General features: G+C 42.8%; 2 protein-coding genes across 2 annotated transcripts in view; one reads left to right on the top strand and one right to left on the bottom strand.

Moving 5' to 3' along the window:
- Positions 1 to 56: 56 nt before the first annotated feature.
- wdcp (WD repeat and coiled coil containing) lies at positions 57 to 4,998 on the top strand. Its single transcript, XM_029425191.1, has 4 exons — positions 57 to 361; positions 1,100 to 3,032; positions 3,365 to 3,485; positions 4,091 to 4,998. Exons 2-4 carry the CDS (start codon positions 1,119 to 1,121, stop codon positions 4,279 to 4,281), a joined length of 2,226 nt encoding a protein of 741 aa, XP_029281051.1. The 5' UTR covers positions 57 to 361; positions 1,100 to 1,118; the 3' UTR covers positions 4,282 to 4,998.
- An 85-nt stretch (positions 4,999 to 5,083) lies between these two features.
- mfsd2b (MFSD2 lysolipid transporter B, sphingolipid) overlaps positions 5,084 to 17,276 on the bottom strand; it is an 18,807-nt gene continuing 6,614 nt past the window's right edge. Inside the window, exons 5-15 of the mRNA XM_029425192.1 lie at positions 14,872 to 14,995; positions 12,768 to 12,846; positions 12,444 to 12,625; positions 11,040 to 11,130; positions 9,904 to 10,025; positions 9,322 to 9,405; positions 8,932 to 9,015; positions 8,682 to 8,791; positions 7,329 to 7,472; positions 6,871 to 7,047; positions 5,084 to 5,406 (exon numbers count right to left, since the gene is read on the bottom strand). Of these exons, the coding sequence (XP_029281052.1) occupies positions 5,346 to 5,406; positions 6,871 to 7,047; positions 7,329 to 7,472; positions 8,682 to 8,791; positions 8,932 to 9,015; positions 9,322 to 9,405; positions 9,904 to 10,025; positions 11,040 to 11,130; positions 12,444 to 12,625; positions 12,768 to 12,846; positions 14,872 to 14,995 (1,258 nt within the window). The 3' untranslated portion in view covers positions 5,084 to 5,345. The remainder of the gene's footprint in view (positions 5,407 to 6,870; positions 7,048 to 7,328; positions 7,473 to 8,681; positions 8,792 to 8,931; positions 9,016 to 9,321; positions 9,406 to 9,903; positions 10,026 to 11,039; positions 11,131 to 12,443; positions 12,626 to 12,767; positions 12,847 to 14,871; positions 14,996 to 17,276) is intronic.

Here is a 17,276-nt window from a genome sequence, read left to right as displayed (position 1 = left end):
CACCACGTAGGTGGTCTTCAGTCTAGTGAAATACTTGCGCCCACGGTGAGAGTGTTTAGTTTTAGCCGTTGTTTTATACTATTTATTTATTTTCTTTTTCTGATTAACTATATTTTTTTATCATAGTTAATATTTCGCTTGTTTTAGTTACCTTAAATTGCCCAGTATTTTACATTAACACACGCAGCGCCCCCGAGTGGGCAAAGAAGCAAACACGAGACCAGTAGAATCCAACTACATATCCCATAATGCACCGACAACGTCAGCTAGTTTTGCTTCCGAGTCAAGTAGAAATGAACATTTCAGACACATTTCAACCAGTAAAACGTGATTCCAAATGAGATGTTTGTGGTTATATAAGGTACGTAAAGTAACATTACATGTATGTGTATACTCTAATTCAGTTAGCGTGTTACATGTTAACTAAATACACGAGTTCCAGTGAGTATGAATTAAAAAACTTCTGCGTCTCATAATGGTGGCTAAGTGTATAACCTTCTCATTTTACCTATGTAAAGTTAATATAACGTCGCCCCAGTAAATAAGTATTCAGTTGTTTTCTAAAACCTCTCAATACAGTTTTTATATTCTGATTCACATTTCAAGTTAATGTGCTGTGGTATTAAACTTGTCAATTGTAAATTATATTTTACTGGCACACATACTTCTAAATCCATTTTCTTTGTCTTATTTTGTTGACATCTGATAAGAAACAACATCTCTAAGGGGACGACCTAATTGTGTCGAAGCGATCATGGTAGTTTCACCACATCTAAAATAGGAAACGCTGTGACGAGACAGTCCTACTCAACGCATAGTATTGTCAATGCCCTCAGGTCCCTAACAGCACCGGTGTGTTGTTAAGGTCATTCAGGCATAAGCAGCTATAAGTGTTCGTCACCACTGCCTCAGCTCAGGCAGAGGGGATTAAGGCATGTACTTGGAAGGAGACACGAGAGGCTTTTGCTATTCTTAATCTGCATAGGTATAGGCATAAGCAACAATAGCTACTCCTGTGCAGGACCCACTCAGACCAGATACAGGTCTCTGTCATCAATGTCAACTTTCTGAGTCATATTTGTTTTTCTCTTTGAACAAGCTTCTTCATACTTGCCAGGATGGATCTTGGTAAGGCAAAGCTGCTTCGGACGGGTCTCAACACTCTGCACCAAGCCATCCACCCTGTGCACGGGATAGCATGGACGGACGGCAAGCAGGTCTGCCTGACATCTCTCTTCTTCGTCAATGGCGAGGTGCATTTCGGGGACACGAACGTTATTGGGCAGTTTGAGCATGTCCTCGGGCTCTTCTGGGGCCCGCTGTGCTGCGCTGACTCCCCTGCCTTGCTGGCTGTTCAGCACAAGAAACATGTTACCGTGTGGCAACTGCAGCTCAGTGCGCTGGAGCAGAACAAGCTGCTGTGCACACAGACCTGTGAGATGAGTGAGCCTTTCCCCTTGCTCTCCCAAGGCTGTGTGTGGCATCCTAAACTGGACATCCTGGCTGTGCTGACCAAGAAGGACACTTCTGTGCTTTTTTCTGTCCGGGTGGACAACCGGAGAATCAAAGCGGACATCAAAGGTAGTGGACTTATACATTGTGCATGCTGGACTAAGGATGGTACACGCCTGGTGGTGGCTATAGGAAGTTCTCTTCACTCATACGTCTGGAATGACATCCAGAAGAGCCTGACAGCCTGCTCCTTCTGCCCCATCTTTGATGTGGGAGGCTACATCTGTGCCATCGAGGCCACGGGGGAGGCTCAGGTAGCTGTGTCTACGGAGCTTCCTCTCGATAAAATCTGCGGGTTAAATGCAGGCATGGCTTTCGACATGCAGCCAGATACTGAGTCCCTACAAGGCCACAGCTCGCATGTGTCAGACGAAGACCACCTTCTGGACTCGAGAAGAAGATCTTTTGAATCAGATAGGTCCTTCGTCTCCAGCTTAGGCCCTCTAGACCTCACCCACCTCCTGGCGAAGCACCGTCGCTCTGACCCAAGCCCCCTTATTCACCTTCGCCGCAGAGACACCATGACAGGCTCTGGCCAGGACTCCTCACACCTCATCCTGGTCACCTATGAGCGTAAAGTCACCACCAGTCGTAAAGTCAGTATCCCGGGGATTTTGGTTCCAGACATTGTGGCTTTTGACCAACGTGGTTCCACCGTCGCAGTGGCTTCCAACACCTGCAACATGGTGCTCGTGTATTGCATCACAGCCTCTGCCATGCCGAACATTCAGCAGATCTCTCTGCAGACAAACGAGAGGCCCAAAGGAGTGTGCTTCCTCAATGACAAGATGCTGCTGTTGATGGTTGGCAGGCAGAAGTCCAACGACCCTGCCTTCCTTCCATCGTCTAACACGGATAAATATGTTCTTCGTCTGGTAGCCAAAGAGCTGATGCTTGATGGGGAGACTCCTGTCCCACCATCCCCCTCTGCTCACAACAATGAGTCCATTTCTCATTTCTGCGCAGGGATTAGGAGGCACTCGGAGCACCTATCTAAGGATGACAGGGAGCACAGAGGGATAAAGGATTTGGTGTTGCCTGGAGGGGGAGTTGTTCGTTCACCAGGCAACAGGCGTAGGCTGGTGGAGGAAGTGAGGAGCGGCGAGCCCAGCCCAGTCACCAGCTCAGTGGACTTCTCCGACCGAGCATCAGACAGAGCCACATCCAGTTCCTCCTCAATCACTGTGGAGAATTTCGACATGGAACACGTCAACCGCATGAGCAGCCTGGCGGTGGCCGGCCAGGTCAGCAGGGACTCCAGCCGTGCCAGCTCTCCTCGCCTCGAGGCATCGGACAAGCTCCACACAGACCCCACGCTGCCTATGCCTGAAAAGACATCGGGCCCCACCAAGGAGCGCACTCTGGAGCAGCTCGTTCACAACATGGAGAGGCTTTTTACTCGCTTTGCAGATGTACAGCTGTGCCTGACAGAAATCAAAGATTATACCCAGAATGGCAAGAAGGCCCTGAGTGTCTACCCCAATGCCTGTGAACCCCCCTATGTCAATGTCACATGTCAGGTACAGTTTTACTCGCTGCATTTTCTTTTTATATTTGTAACTGACTGTGCAGGGATAATAACTCAAGCTAGAGAGATGGAGATTCCCTTTCTTTTTACAATCTCTGCCATTAGCAGCTTGTGCACGAGAGGCTTAAAGAGCTTAATTAGCGGGTATTTTCACTTTAAGGATAAGACAACTGAAATACCGGGAATCGTTTAATGTGTTCCTAACACAACTACGCTGTGTTTAATTATCATGTGTCAGATCTAGATAATTACTAATCGTTCTAATAGCATTTAGCTAGACTTCTTTGACTGCTTCTCTTTTCTTTACTCTTTGTGCATATGCAGAAGCAGTTATCAGAAAACGTGTTCATCGATGAGCGGAGGCCTGTGCTGCTGTGTGACGGGAAGCTGTGTCTGCGGGCCCTCCAAGAACTCTTCAACCTCACCATCGTGGAGATGATATATGGTATGCACAGCCTTTGGCCTCCATTCTTTTAAGACACTGCCAAGGCTTAGTTGCTTTCAGTTTGGTGGCAAAAGTCCATTTAAACCTGGTTTTGTCTTCACTATGAAGCGGTCTCTGAGCCACCTTCTTCTTGTCTGTGAGATTAACCCTGTTGTGACAGAGTGTACAGGGTTGATAAATTAAAACCACTCCGAGGAAGTTCTATCCCATTGAGTATTTTCAACAAGCTTATGTGACGGGCTTCTGGAAGTCATCCGATTGAAGGGTTGTCAAGGTTATGGCAGTTACTCTCTTTTTCTTTTTCTTTTTTAAACCTTCAAGTTACCCAATAAGAATGCGTAGACGCCACATTTTAGCGTTGTTGTTCTGTTAGCATGCGTCAGCTATAATTGGAAGTGATTAAAAGCCTAGGTCAGATTACAAGGTTTTAAAGAAAAGCAGCTTACTACTATTTAATGGACATCGTGTGTAACTGTCCTAAACACAGCAGCAAGTAATGGCTATCACAAACTACATGTTTCAGGGGTTTAACACTTCATTTGATAATTCATCTCAGATGTGTAGAAAACCACGCTTATGCCAATTGTCTTGGGTTGTTTTTCCAGGTCCATTGTGGATTGTACTTGTGGCAGATGCAGACGGCTTTGTGCCTCTGACGTTCAAGCCCAAAGAGGAACTCACAGTGCGGAACGGGAAACGGAAAAATACCCTACGGACACCTGGGAGTCCGGAGAACTCCGTCCCGTCCAGTCCAGCCCCCGGCCAGAACCCCATCATATCCACAGACTTCTCTTAACACACACCTCAATTTACAGACTCATGCAGTTGTATCCCTTAAATGTATTTGATCTAAATATGCAAAGCAGAGTGGATATGGCATGAAGGTGCACTAACTTAACTTATGCAGTTAACTGGAGTTGTATGAATGCAGTCCGTTTACCACACGTCCAATTTATTTTTCTATTGAAAAACAGTAGAGTTTAAACGAGCTGCTTATTCAGATGTGGTGTTTACATGTTGCTGCTTTAAGATGAAAGCTTACCTGACAGAAGTTTGAGCACCAACATCTTGGTTTGACAAAATGCAATGCTCTACGAACAGCTTTGAATATGTTTTAAAGATGTTTAAGATATGTTTTGAATCGTCCTGCTGTCCTGGTACAAGAACCAATAGAGGCTTATGTATGACGTACATTTTTATTTTGATCAGTATTTGTTGTGACTGGAGCGCTACATAAATTCCCACTTGTATGAAATTTAGATTTTACTCATGAAATTTGGCACTTGGCTGAATGATCCTACTCAAATGAATGTGTTCCACTCATGTGTAATTTCACCTTGTTATACAACACTCTGGGTTATATATATATATAATCATATCTAAAATATTGAAACACTTCTAAATTTGTAATGTTACCCATTTCAGTATCACAACTGACCACTAGAGGGCGCAAGACTCAACAGAAACCTCTCGTCTCATAGCTTACAGCTCTATTAAAGACCAAAGAAGTGAACTGTGTGTCTTACTTATTTAACTTCAGCAAAGAAACACAACACCCACATTTATTCGGTCTACCAACCAACCTCTACAACATTTATTAATTTCATATCATCAGCCCTCAATAATCATATATTATAAATAAATAACAATGTTGTAGAGCTAAACACAGCAAATAATGATATAAATTAGGTAATCTTATTATATATTTATATATATCCAAGATGACTGTACAGTACATGTGAAAATGGAACAAAAAATGTTTACATTAAAACAATTTAACTATTTATCAGTGTAATATACACTAAGGGACAACTTTCCAGCGGCGGTACTGGAATACGTGGCTTTGTGAATTCACTTCATTCAAGATCCAGGTGACACGTTACTCAAATCTTCCATTGTTCTGGAGCTGATGCTTTGTTTCCTGTGGGAGACATCAAGGTGTTGCATTATTAGCATTGGTGGAAAGTAACTAAGTACATTTACTCAAATACCCTACTTGTGTACAATGTTGAGGTACTTGGATATTTCCATACTTCTACTCCACTGCATTCATCTGACAGCTACAGTTCATTTCCTGATTAAGATTCTACATACAAAACTTATCACTTAATAAAACATGCATCGTTATAGATTAAACTACCCAACATTATATAAAGTATCAACCAAATATTTAAGTACTTCTTACATGCAAATGTTTAAATGATAAAATAAATTAACACTTACAAGGGACATTCTACATAATACTTTGATTACATTTTGCTCATTATACTTTTGAAAACAGACTTAGGACACGACCACATGTCAGGACAAAATTAGTTCAACAACGTTCCTGTCATGGAATATTTTTTACATATTATGTTTACTTAAGTAAATGATCTGAATACTTCTTCCACCAATGATCGTTGGTAAATTAAGTGTTTATAGGCTTTTCACAGCTCTTTCAGATATTGAATATGAAGTACGTAATGGCAACATTTCTCATAATATAACAATAGTGTCCTTTATGTGAACATTATCATGATTACTTTTGTATATTTTTATTTGATGACAATCTTTATTTTTTTAATCTAAATTAGACACAGAGAGGAGCTGACCAGCCACATACATGTCATGGACTCCAGCAATTTATACTAGAGTCACTAAAGTCCCAATAAAGTCCCAATATAGAAAGAATGGTCAAAACCAAACCAGCAGCAGCTGAGATATCCTGACTTTTATTCTCTAGTATGGGTCAAGCTCCTACTCCTACAATTCCCATAATGCAACTCAATGCTGTCTTTTATTAGACCCTCATTGCCTCACAAATTCCCACTTTCTTTCCAACACACAGGCTGTGTTCCATATAACATACTTTTAGTATGTACTGCAGCCGCCTTTACAAAGAGCGTACTATTGCATGCAGTATGCATACAATTGGAACATACTACCTTGAACTTTGACCCTCATGCTCATATGTATATCCACTGTGCAAAGGATTGTGGGTCAGAATAGCCAGAAAAGCATGCTGGCTTGAACTCTGCAAAATGTGACCGGATACAGTCGGACATCCTGGTATTTTTGCCATATTGCATCTGACATAATATGTACTAGGACATAATATTTTTATGTCAGTATGGGTATTAGAACGCACAGATAGTTTGTCTCAAGTCTCATAGAAGTCTCAAACCCAAGACAAAACTTACTAAAGGAAAAAATATCCCTGATGACTTCATCAGACCTGAAGAAAATAAATCAAACTTTAAACAGCTCCCTCCAGAGCCATAGAAGACATTATACAACTGTATTTACGAGTGCACTGATCTTAATGTGTACATTTGTTAGAGTGCCCCTTGTTAGACTGATTGGTTTAGGTTTTTTTTGGGTAAATTTCAAAATGTCTGCTCACCGTAGCTCATCCAGGCAGAGTCTGTTCCTGAGCCGCACGTCTTCGCTGATAGGATAGAGCAGTAGGATCAATAACCCCGTAACAATGAAGGCCACTGGGGCAGCACCAATCAGCAGCTTCAGCGTGTACACAACAGGAGCAGGCTGCTTGCAGGCGCCAGTGTCATACCCTGCAAATCTACACACACACACACACACACACACACACACACACACACACACACACACACACACACACACACACAAACACAGAGATCCAATTTAGACACAGGTTACAGGAAATCAACATCTGACACTGAAAAACTACAAATTAGTAAACTCCACACCTTTCACATGATGAATCATCAGGTCTGGGGGTTAATGCATTTCTGCAAAGTGTTATGACATGCTCAGTGCAGATGCAGAGCACCATAGAGCGTGTACATTAATAGTGCATGTGTGATAGTAATGCAGACTCACTCCAGACAGAGGGTGGACACTCCCAGGGAGATCCCAGCAGCAAACTTTGTGAAAAACACATAGAACGAGTAGAAGATGGCTTCATGGCCTTTACAGTAGGGGTTGGCCAGTCTGAAGTCATCCACCACATCTGGCAGCATAGACCTGGAACACACATGCAGAGTTGATCACACATCAATCTGTGGTATTTGGGTTTTCTTTGCAGGATTTTGTGAGCCTTTGTATTTAATATTCAACATTGCTGTAAAATATGGAGCCATTTTAAGCTTATGCGTGCCTACGACCTCCCTCACGCTCTTACTTTAATCATCTTATACAAGCTGTAGGCAGCTGATGATGTGAGCTCTACATATAGCGCTCTGATAAACCGGTGGGCTAAAATTACAGAGCTAATAACACGATTAGATGATGAGCAGCAGGCGGTACCAGCAGCCTCGACCCACAGACAGGATAAACAATCGGCCCCTTCCAAAATAAACATGCCCCCATGGGAGGCCCCTGTAATTTGGGGTTTGAGGGAGGGGACGAGAGATGAGTGAAGAGCGGAGTCGGCCATAGAAACGACTGGAAGCAAACAGACACGGAGAATAAGACTGCTTTACCTCTGGCAGCGTATTAGCTCTGTGATGGTATGAAAGATTTATAGTAGATGCCGCCTCTAATTTATAAAAATGACATCACTCTCATGACCGTGACATGACCCAAGTGAACGGACACGGCCCTCTTGGCAGCGAGTCACCACTAACAGCAGGTTTGTGGTTTCACTAATGGCACTTTGCATCAAATCAAAGGGAACCACCACACAGACAGACTTATAGCAGGACTGCAGTTCCATAAACAATGTCAGCGGCTTAGTGGATGTTTAATATATTAAGGCTATAAATCCATATACTAAGAATATATATAGATATAAGATTATTTATTTTAATACTCATTGGGAGGGCTCTCTAAACATAACCTTGGAAGATGGCAGGGAGACTCCCACGGGAGGACTCCAGCGGACAATAAAGAGCCTCCAGTCTACCTGGGTTGCTTGTTTTGGAACTGCAAGAGGAAACTGGAGCACCAGAGAAGAAGAAGAACCTCTCGATTCATGTGAATTATTAGAAAGGATTTGGTTGTTTTTAAATAAGTGTTGATTCTATATGTAATGTAAAAAGCGACATTTTAACTTATTGACTTCATTTAGGAGTCAGAGGGGGAGGAAGGGTCTTGGGGATGGGTGGGAGGCGGGATGGTAAATATTGATGTTCATTACATTTATTGCCATGGAAAAATCAATAAAGTGACAAAAAGAGAAAAAGCAATGATCCTCTTGAGTGAAGTAGGATTTAATGTGGTCAGGAGTCTTACCATGGCAGCAGGAGCGAGGCAGCCACACTGAGTCCCGAGGAGACGGCCACGACGTAGGCCACCACAACATTGGGAATGAAGACCAGCATCATGGTGAAGGGCATGATCCACTAGATTGATGGAAAGAGTGATTAAAAAAAAAAGTATTATAGATGAGGATGCCACATTCCTAACTTTGTCCACAAGATGGCACAAACATAGTGTAATAGTCAGCGTTAAAAAGAAACAGAAATAAAAACGGTATACTCACTGTGATGCCGCAAAAAGCTGCCGTCTTCTTCCCAAACCTCTGCAGAAACCATTGCCACACCGGGATGCTTATCACCGCAGAAACCTGAGTAAACATGTGCAAGCGGATGATGTGTGACGCATTTGTGAAGAGAATTGTGATACAGTCTGGAGAGTTTAGATATGCGCGTATGACGAGTGTGTGATGAAATGAAATAGTTTTGACATAATGCAAAACAGCTGAAGTGGTTCAAGTAAAGGTCAAATGGGGTCAAAGGGGGAAGAGTAGAAATACAAATAGTACTAGTGTTAAAAAAAAAAAAGGAGTTAAGTTGTTTTATAAATCTATCTAAACTATATGTTTGTATTTTACATGGTACATCTTTGGCTATTTGTGAGGTGACTCACTCACCAGGATGGTCAGCACAATATTCTGGAAGTGATCCCTCAGGTCGGCGGCGTAAGTGCAGAAGAGCACGAAGTTGCTCTGTACCAGCTGCAGAAATCAGAGATCAAACGTTCAGATATTCAGTCCTATCTTGTCTACTCAGCACTGTCGCCGGGCGCTCAGCCAAATGAAGTGACTGGAGAAGCTGCTGACGGTGGTTCGCAAGTGATTTATTCCCACTCCGGGACCTCACATGGATGACAACTGACACCTCCACTGAGATGAGATGGCAAAGATACACAGAAATAGATACGATGCAAAAGTTGGAAGAGTCTGCAATAATTTACACAGCCTAAACCCAAGGTGTCAAAACTAAAGCATCGGCCTACAAGTGACAGACAAACATCCAGAATGTGCTGTGCTGCTCTGGAGAGACTTAAAACATGCTTTAAACCAGGAGCTTTCAGTAAGTGCTCTTCTATATTGATCAAATCAACATCGAGCGCCAGCAATTCTTCCGCATTGTCAGGATCCAGTCAGAACTCCATTTACTGTAACGTCGGGTGTCGTATCTGAGAAGTGCTTCATAAATACATATGCTTTTACCTGAATGGCGACAGTGATGAAGAGGAACGCAGCGGTTAGAGTGAGGTATGGCCCGTGTCTCATCACCAGGATGAAGCCCTGATGGAACGGGATCTGCTTCTCTGTCCTTGCGGCGTACGGATCTGAAACATTTACATCAGGAATAAGAATTATGAGTATGCAGCATATCGAATAACAAGCAGAAAGAAAAGTGTTTTCTAACTGACAATCCTGGAACTGCCCCTGCATTGCGGTGAATGCTGTTTGTCAGTTATAATAAAGATCAGAGAAGCTAACACTGGCAGACTCCCAAGTAGTTCAGTGACACTCTCCCTGTGTATACAAAGTACAAAAGATGCAAGGAAAGTAGAACAGCAAACGTTGCAGTTACGTAGTATGCATCTTACACGACTAACCCAGGGGGATGCCCTCAGGCTTCTTATTTTCTCCGACTATACTGGTTTAAATCCAAAATGTGTTCCCAAATGTAAAACAGCTCATTAGGGCCACAATTAACGCTTATTTCCATCATTGATTTATGTGTTTTTGATTAATCATTTGCCTAAAAAATGCAGAAGAAATGTTAGAAATAATAATATTAACAAAAATAAAATAGGTCACAAGTTCCCAAAGCCTACGGTGACATTTTCAGATTGAATCAGACTCAGAAGTACTTTGTAGATCCCTGGGGGGAAATTGGGTTACGAACATTTGCTCCATTCTAGAATAGAAATATATATAAACATAGAGAAGTCATAAGAAATGTAATGTATATATGTAAAAATATGTGCATTATATTACAATCAATGCCATTTTAATGCTAAAGATAACCAGAATATTACAGATTGCTTGTTTCATCTAACCGTCCAAAACCAAAATATATTCAAAGTGCAACACATTCTCCTATTTGAGAAGCTGAGATGAGCTAATGTTTGGCACCTGATAAATGATTAAGGGGATACTCAAGAATTTTAGTGCTACACTTCAGTAATGTCGGGACTCTCAAGGGACAATTGAAAAAAAAGAATCTTCAGGGTTATGGAACCACAAGAAGACGTTACACAGCCCTCCTTGTGATGAATGATGCAATTGATGGAGTGACACAGTGTCAATCAAGTTACTGCTTCAGTTCTTAGACCTCAAAGGAAAAGTCTCACCATCTCTCTCTTTGACTCCCAGGAACATGACCACGGTGCAGATGAGAAACACCCCTCCTACAACACCAGCAGCTATCATGTACACCTCCTTCTGCAGAGAGAGAGAACACACGTGTAGCAACATCAATCCACCTCTTCTTACACAGCCAGCACAACCCAGTGTATTCTGAGCCTTTTCTCAATCTTTAATTCATAAGTTTCTCAAATGCCTAAAAGATTTAAGTGCTTCATTTTAACATGCTATACATCCATTCTGCAAATTGTCACAGTAGGTGTCAGTTTTTACTCAAATGGTGGATACATTTTTTTTTGTTCTTTTCCGTTCTTCCCATTATAACAGTCAACAGTGTGTGATTTATCAACTGTGACTTTCGGTGTTGTTTTCCAGTTTAAACGGCACATTTCACTGTACAAATATAAGCATAAACAGGAGGAAACCTCAGTACATCTGTATCCTAAAATACAGCCTTAACCATTTAATGGCGTACCCCGACAGGAACTGCTGTGCCTTAAACAACCTCTGTTTGTTTGCTATTTTTCCATGTGGCTCAGCCCAGCGGTTCATTATTATTTATGCACATCAAACACTCCCTGTTTCCGAGGGCAGACCTAGTTTGCCCAGACGGTGTGCCACCCTCACCAGTGACCGCGGAGGAATCTAGCGGGTGGCTGCAGAGGGTTTGGCGTGGTGAGCGGGTCGCCCCGATAGGGTTCACCCAAAATCCATTGGAAAAGAACGATTTTGAAGCCCAAATAGCTGCGGTTCAACCAAAATCCAACGCAGGACAGTTTGGACTTGTTTTATCTTCAGAAAAAGTCCCATGATGTATTCACAGCAGCAGTTGTGTTTATTCACAGCTCTGCAAACTGAAATGGGAATGTGTTTCTTTCCCTCCAACTTTAAGCTGAACTGCAGAAGTCAAAGACTAATATTTCCAACATATTGAATCCGGAGTGCCTCGTTCCAAATGTTGTGGGTGGGATATAAATAGGCCTAATGACTTACAGACTGTGGAGACCCCTCGATGTGGGTGCCACAGTTTGGAGCCTGATGTGAGGGAGGAACCCCCTTTGTGGTCATGAGAGGGGAGCTGGCTCAGGATGTCGGGTTCACATATCAAACAGTGGCGTCTTCTTTCAGACCCATGGGTTAAAACATGAGGCCATTTTCAATGTAACCTGTAGACAGTCTGTAAATATGGACCCAATTTCGAACAATCCTCCTTTTCATTCAGAGCAGCTTCCCCCCCCCCCGGATATTTAGCGTGAAGTAAGCCGCCTTGAGCACACACCGCAGCTCCAAGTTAAGTGAGAATGCTGATGACAGTCCGAGTTATTTTCAAAGCACCTCCGTGGCCTACTTTGAGCACACCTGGGCTGCTGGTTTGGCACGCCGACACTTACTGAGTGTGACAGGTGGTCCTGGGAGCGCACCAGGCGCTTGACGATCTCTGCCCCGCTGCTGTTGCCAAGGTAACTGGCAGACATGTTGTAAGGTGGGCAGTGCTTCAGAGTGTGAGCGCTGGCCACAATCTGGCCCTGGATGGCAGCGCCCACGAGAGTCCCCAGCACCTCCATTGTCATTCCTGCCATGGCACAAGAAGAGATCCAGCTATCAGTACCAGGATTCAAAGTCATTCACATATTCTTAAAATGATCTGAAAAGGCAAAGATTTAGTCAGCATCGCGGCCATAAACAATTGTTTTTTGCATATTAAAAGAACTTACGGTAAGCAGTGGCTGAGTCTCTTTCCTTCTGGTCTGTGCTCAGGAACATGGTGAGAGCAGAATAAGGCACGTGGAAGCACTGCAGTGGAGCACAAAGACACAGTCAGGGCTCGGGTGAAACATAAATACAAGTCGGCACAGCAGCAATCAAACAGTCGCAAAGATATTATATGGTAAAAGACAATGATTTCTTTTTGTTTCTTAGCCTGGCAGCATGGCACTAGTTGGCCAGACCAAAATATTTTAACAACTGTGAAATTAAATGTTCAAACATTGTACAAACATTCATGGTTCCCACACTTTGGTGATCCCCTAACTTCTCCTCTAAAGCCACCATGAGTTAGACGTATTCATGTTCCCCTCAGGATTAATTGTAATCACTTTGTTCATTCCTTAACTTTTCATCTAGCGCAGACATTTTCAAAGTGGGAGGCGGGCCCCTCCAGGGGGGCTCCATACGGCTTCAGGGGAGGCTCAGGGAATGGTAGTGAACACATATTATATTGGTTAAAGAGATTGTTCAGAGATACAGGAGTTTGGGGGAATTCTACGGTTTTCCCACTTTCCCAGAGTCAGAAACTAATAAATGCCTTAGGATAGGACTGTTTTTTATGTATTTGATGTAGTCTGTCAGATATCTTGGCTCAATTGTTGAGTGTTTATGGGATCAAATAACATTATCATGATCCCATAGGAATCCAGGAATTGAGCAAAACTGAGCGAGTTAACTAAGAGGCCTTTTTCAAGCTTTGCCTAAAGGGAAGGCCCACAGTCTCAGACTTGGAAAACCCTTGATCTATTGCCATCATCCAGTCAAAATTTCAAACACTTTGGTTTATGACTGAATACCTCCAAAACAGATGGCATTCCTATAAGTCTAGGACGGTGAACATGGTAAACATTATACTTGCTAAACATTAGCATTGTCATTGTGAGCGGTTAGCATACAGGAGTTCATTTAGCGCAGGCTCACAGAGCCGCCAGCATGGCTTCTCACTCTTAGTCTTGTTAGCTTATAACATTTGACTCACAATCACACGGGAACACCCAAGATATGTTTAGATGTCTTTTTATCTACAAGTGCCTCTGAAAATTGCAAAACAAACACACTGTATATATATCAAAAGCAATCTCTGCAGTTTCCATGTCGGCCAACCTCAGCTCTCTGTTTTCTCCTTCTTCCTCACCACCTCTCTCAGAGAATAGGCGACCGAGTCCATGCTTCACTTTGTAATTTACACAAGGGCACAGTCAGCACTGCGGAAGCCACGACGAAAATAAACACGGCCGTGCAAGGCCTTCTTCAGCCACTGGTTCTATACAGCATGTCATTTATGGGGCCTTTATACTAGATGCAAACATTTATAGAATTGAACGTGCTTAACTGTGCACTACAGATGGTAGTGAGAACTAATAAATCTGATAGAAGCTCGTTATAGGTACATAAACAGATGATGTATTGCATCCTAACCTCTGTTTACAGACTGTGACTCTGAATGATAACAGCTGGCCTCTCCCAGCTTACTTCACACAAACACAACATCCAGAGACAATGAAGGAAAGGCTAAAAGTGGTAACCAGCATTTACCAAGCGAGAGGTTCCTGGCATCAATGACCGTATACTTATCAAGTAGTTAGAATGACATGCCATTACAGCTCGCCGCAATGTGGCTGCAGCGGTCTACACGCTCTGTGGCACATGTTATATGGGTTACCCCAGAGCAGAGATGGAGGGAGAGATGAATGGTCTGGACCATTATAACAAAAGGCAGCCTAAGTAACTACACTTCCCCTTTGAGGTGAGGCATCTAAGAGCTTTGAGCTCTAATCTGCTGCACGTCTCACAAATCAAAGTGCAAATCCCACCAGGAGCTGTCGGAGTCTGGAATGAGAAGACTGTAATTGTCTCCACTTTTGTTATTTGCAGCATTTTATCTATATGTTATGTAATGTGTCATCTGCAGACTACGAGCTGCATCAAACAGAGCTTTTATATCACTTGACATCTCTCCTGTGCTGCGTGTGAACTCCTGCTGAGTGCTTTATGTGAAGCACGAGATTTGTGAAACATCAAATGTACTTCTGAAAGAGCATTTGTACTTACAGTGATGAGGGTTTGGTAGAGGCAGTAGAAGCCGAGGTACCAGAGGAACCTGCCGTTGATGAAAGGAGGAACAAACCAGAGGTAGAAGTAGGAGACGACCAAAAATGGAGAGCAACCCACCATCCTAAAGAACACAGACACTATGTCAGGTGGGACTCGTGCATGGGCCAAACACTGTCAATTTAAAGCACAAAAATCATATACTTTTTACATGAATTACAATTTCTGATTTGTTTCAAGCAATTATGGTTCTAAGCTATTTCCAAGCAGCCATCATCACCATTTTTTAAACGGTGAGAGTAGAGATGATAGTGGTTGTGTTATGTCATTTTCATAACAGCGCAGTGTTAAAATCATATTTCTAGCAGATTACAGTCAGACTAAGCTGGCTGCTAAATGATTATGTTTTGTAAGTATGGTAGGAATTTGTCCGGGGAGGGTTAGGCATTACCACAATATTTCAAACCCACATAGCATTTATAGATACGCACACACACGCACACACACACACCCACACACACACACACACACACACACACACACACACACACACACACACACACACACACACACACACACACACACACAGACACATAGAGATACATGAATATGCAGTACACACTCAAGCAAGCATGAAGCATTTCTGCTGTGTTGTGTTTTTCTAAGAACTTGGAGTGATACAGTATGTGGGCTATGTATAATTTATAGGTAAACAACTGCTATGTGTCATTATGGTTAAAGTGAACAGCTGTGTGTTTTTAAAATGAAGCGTAACAGGCGGATTATGGACGATCAACAGCATGACTTGTCTGCAAACACCAATATATCATCCGCCCTCTTCTTCTTTTGCTTTAAAGCGCAAATGGAGTGTGTTTGTTGTGCGGTGTATTGCCTGGAACAGCTGTAATAGCAGCACATCTACAGCTGAAAAAAAGGGGGATTGAATTTTGGTGATTGTGACAGAAACCTGCAGAGATTCTGACCTCTGACCTGCTCTGCAGCAGGAGTTGTACACAGAGAAAGTGGGAGAAAGAGGCAGAGAGAGGCAGGGAATGGTCATTTCTAGCATTGTCCATCCCGCCCACCTCACTCTCCTCCTGATTGTTTGCTCAAACAAAGGCGGCTGACAACGCTGGTGCTGCAGTATTGACCGCTTGGTCATGGGAGCGATGAAAGGGCCCTGTGGTCGATGAATGGGACGGTTAGAATGTTCCTGCAAGATGACTGTGTTCAGGGGAGAGGCAACAAAGGCAGGAAACACACATCAGGCATGCATGAACACACAACCACACCTGTCCCAATCATTAGCACAGTCTTAATTTAGCCAGAGCAGATTGATAGGAAGCTGGCACACACACCTTTCTCTCTTCGCATGTTAATTGGGTGCTGTGCAGTGGAACAGAAGGGGATTCTAGAAAGAGGTCTGGTGGACGAAAGTATGCTTTCTTAGTTGAGTTTAGTGTTCATACACTCTAGTGGTAGAAAGTACTTTACTTAATACTATACTTACTAAGTATAAGTATAAATGTAAGTACTGAAATAAAATGTATTAAGACTACGCTATATAAACATTATGCCCAAGAGGTACCCAGTGCATTAAAAAGTGACAGCAAGCGTCCATACAGTGTATGTGACTATAATATAATATCACTTCTTTAGGTTTTTAAGTGCAATTCTTTGTACTACTAATGGAGTATTTTTACATTGTTGTATTGGAACTTTTACTTAAGTAAAGGAGAACTTCTTCCTCCACTTATATACCATCACTGTCACCTTGTCTTTCTCTAGCGGAGACAATCTTCAATGAGAAAAAAAAGGGTTTTACTTGCCACTGGGATTGTGCATTACTACAATCACAAAATAATAAACATGGCAGCACCCAAGAGGGCGTTTTTGGCCAAATGACTCCGTCCTAAAGAATTTAAAGATATAGATCACTTTATGTCTGGCTGTGGAAGTGACAGCCAGAGGGGGAAAGCACTTCCTGCAGGATGGGCAGAGGGGACTTTCCAAACAGGGTCAAAACTGAGGGAGTGTCTTGCGATCTCATCACAAATACTGATGAACACATTTAAAAATACCCATATATATATATACAACGCAAAGTGGGCACACACACACACACAAACAAGAACACACACACACACCTACAGCTTCCTGGGTGTATTCAAAGCTGATTTTAACAGCCATCAGCATCTGTCTGCTATCGAGCGCGGCTGGCTGGCCACAGTGGACTTGGTCCCTGTCCAGCTCTGTCAGCTTGTGTGTAATCTATGGTTTATAATGCAGTAGGCATTAAATGCTGAATGTGTAATTACAGTAAGTGTCACGCTAGTGTGTTCAAAAGACATATACTGCACACACACACATGCAGAGCCGCTTATAAAATCATCTTTGCTAATGGT

Source organism: Cottoperca gobio, chromosome 24 (genome assembly GCF_900634415.1).
Source record: "Cottoperca gobio chromosome 24, fCotGob3.1, whole genome shotgun sequence".
Lineage (NCBI taxonomy): Eukaryota > Metazoa > Chordata > Actinopteri > Perciformes > Bovichtidae > Cottoperca > Cottoperca gobio.
This window is presented reverse-complemented; position numbering and strand designations above follow the sequence as displayed.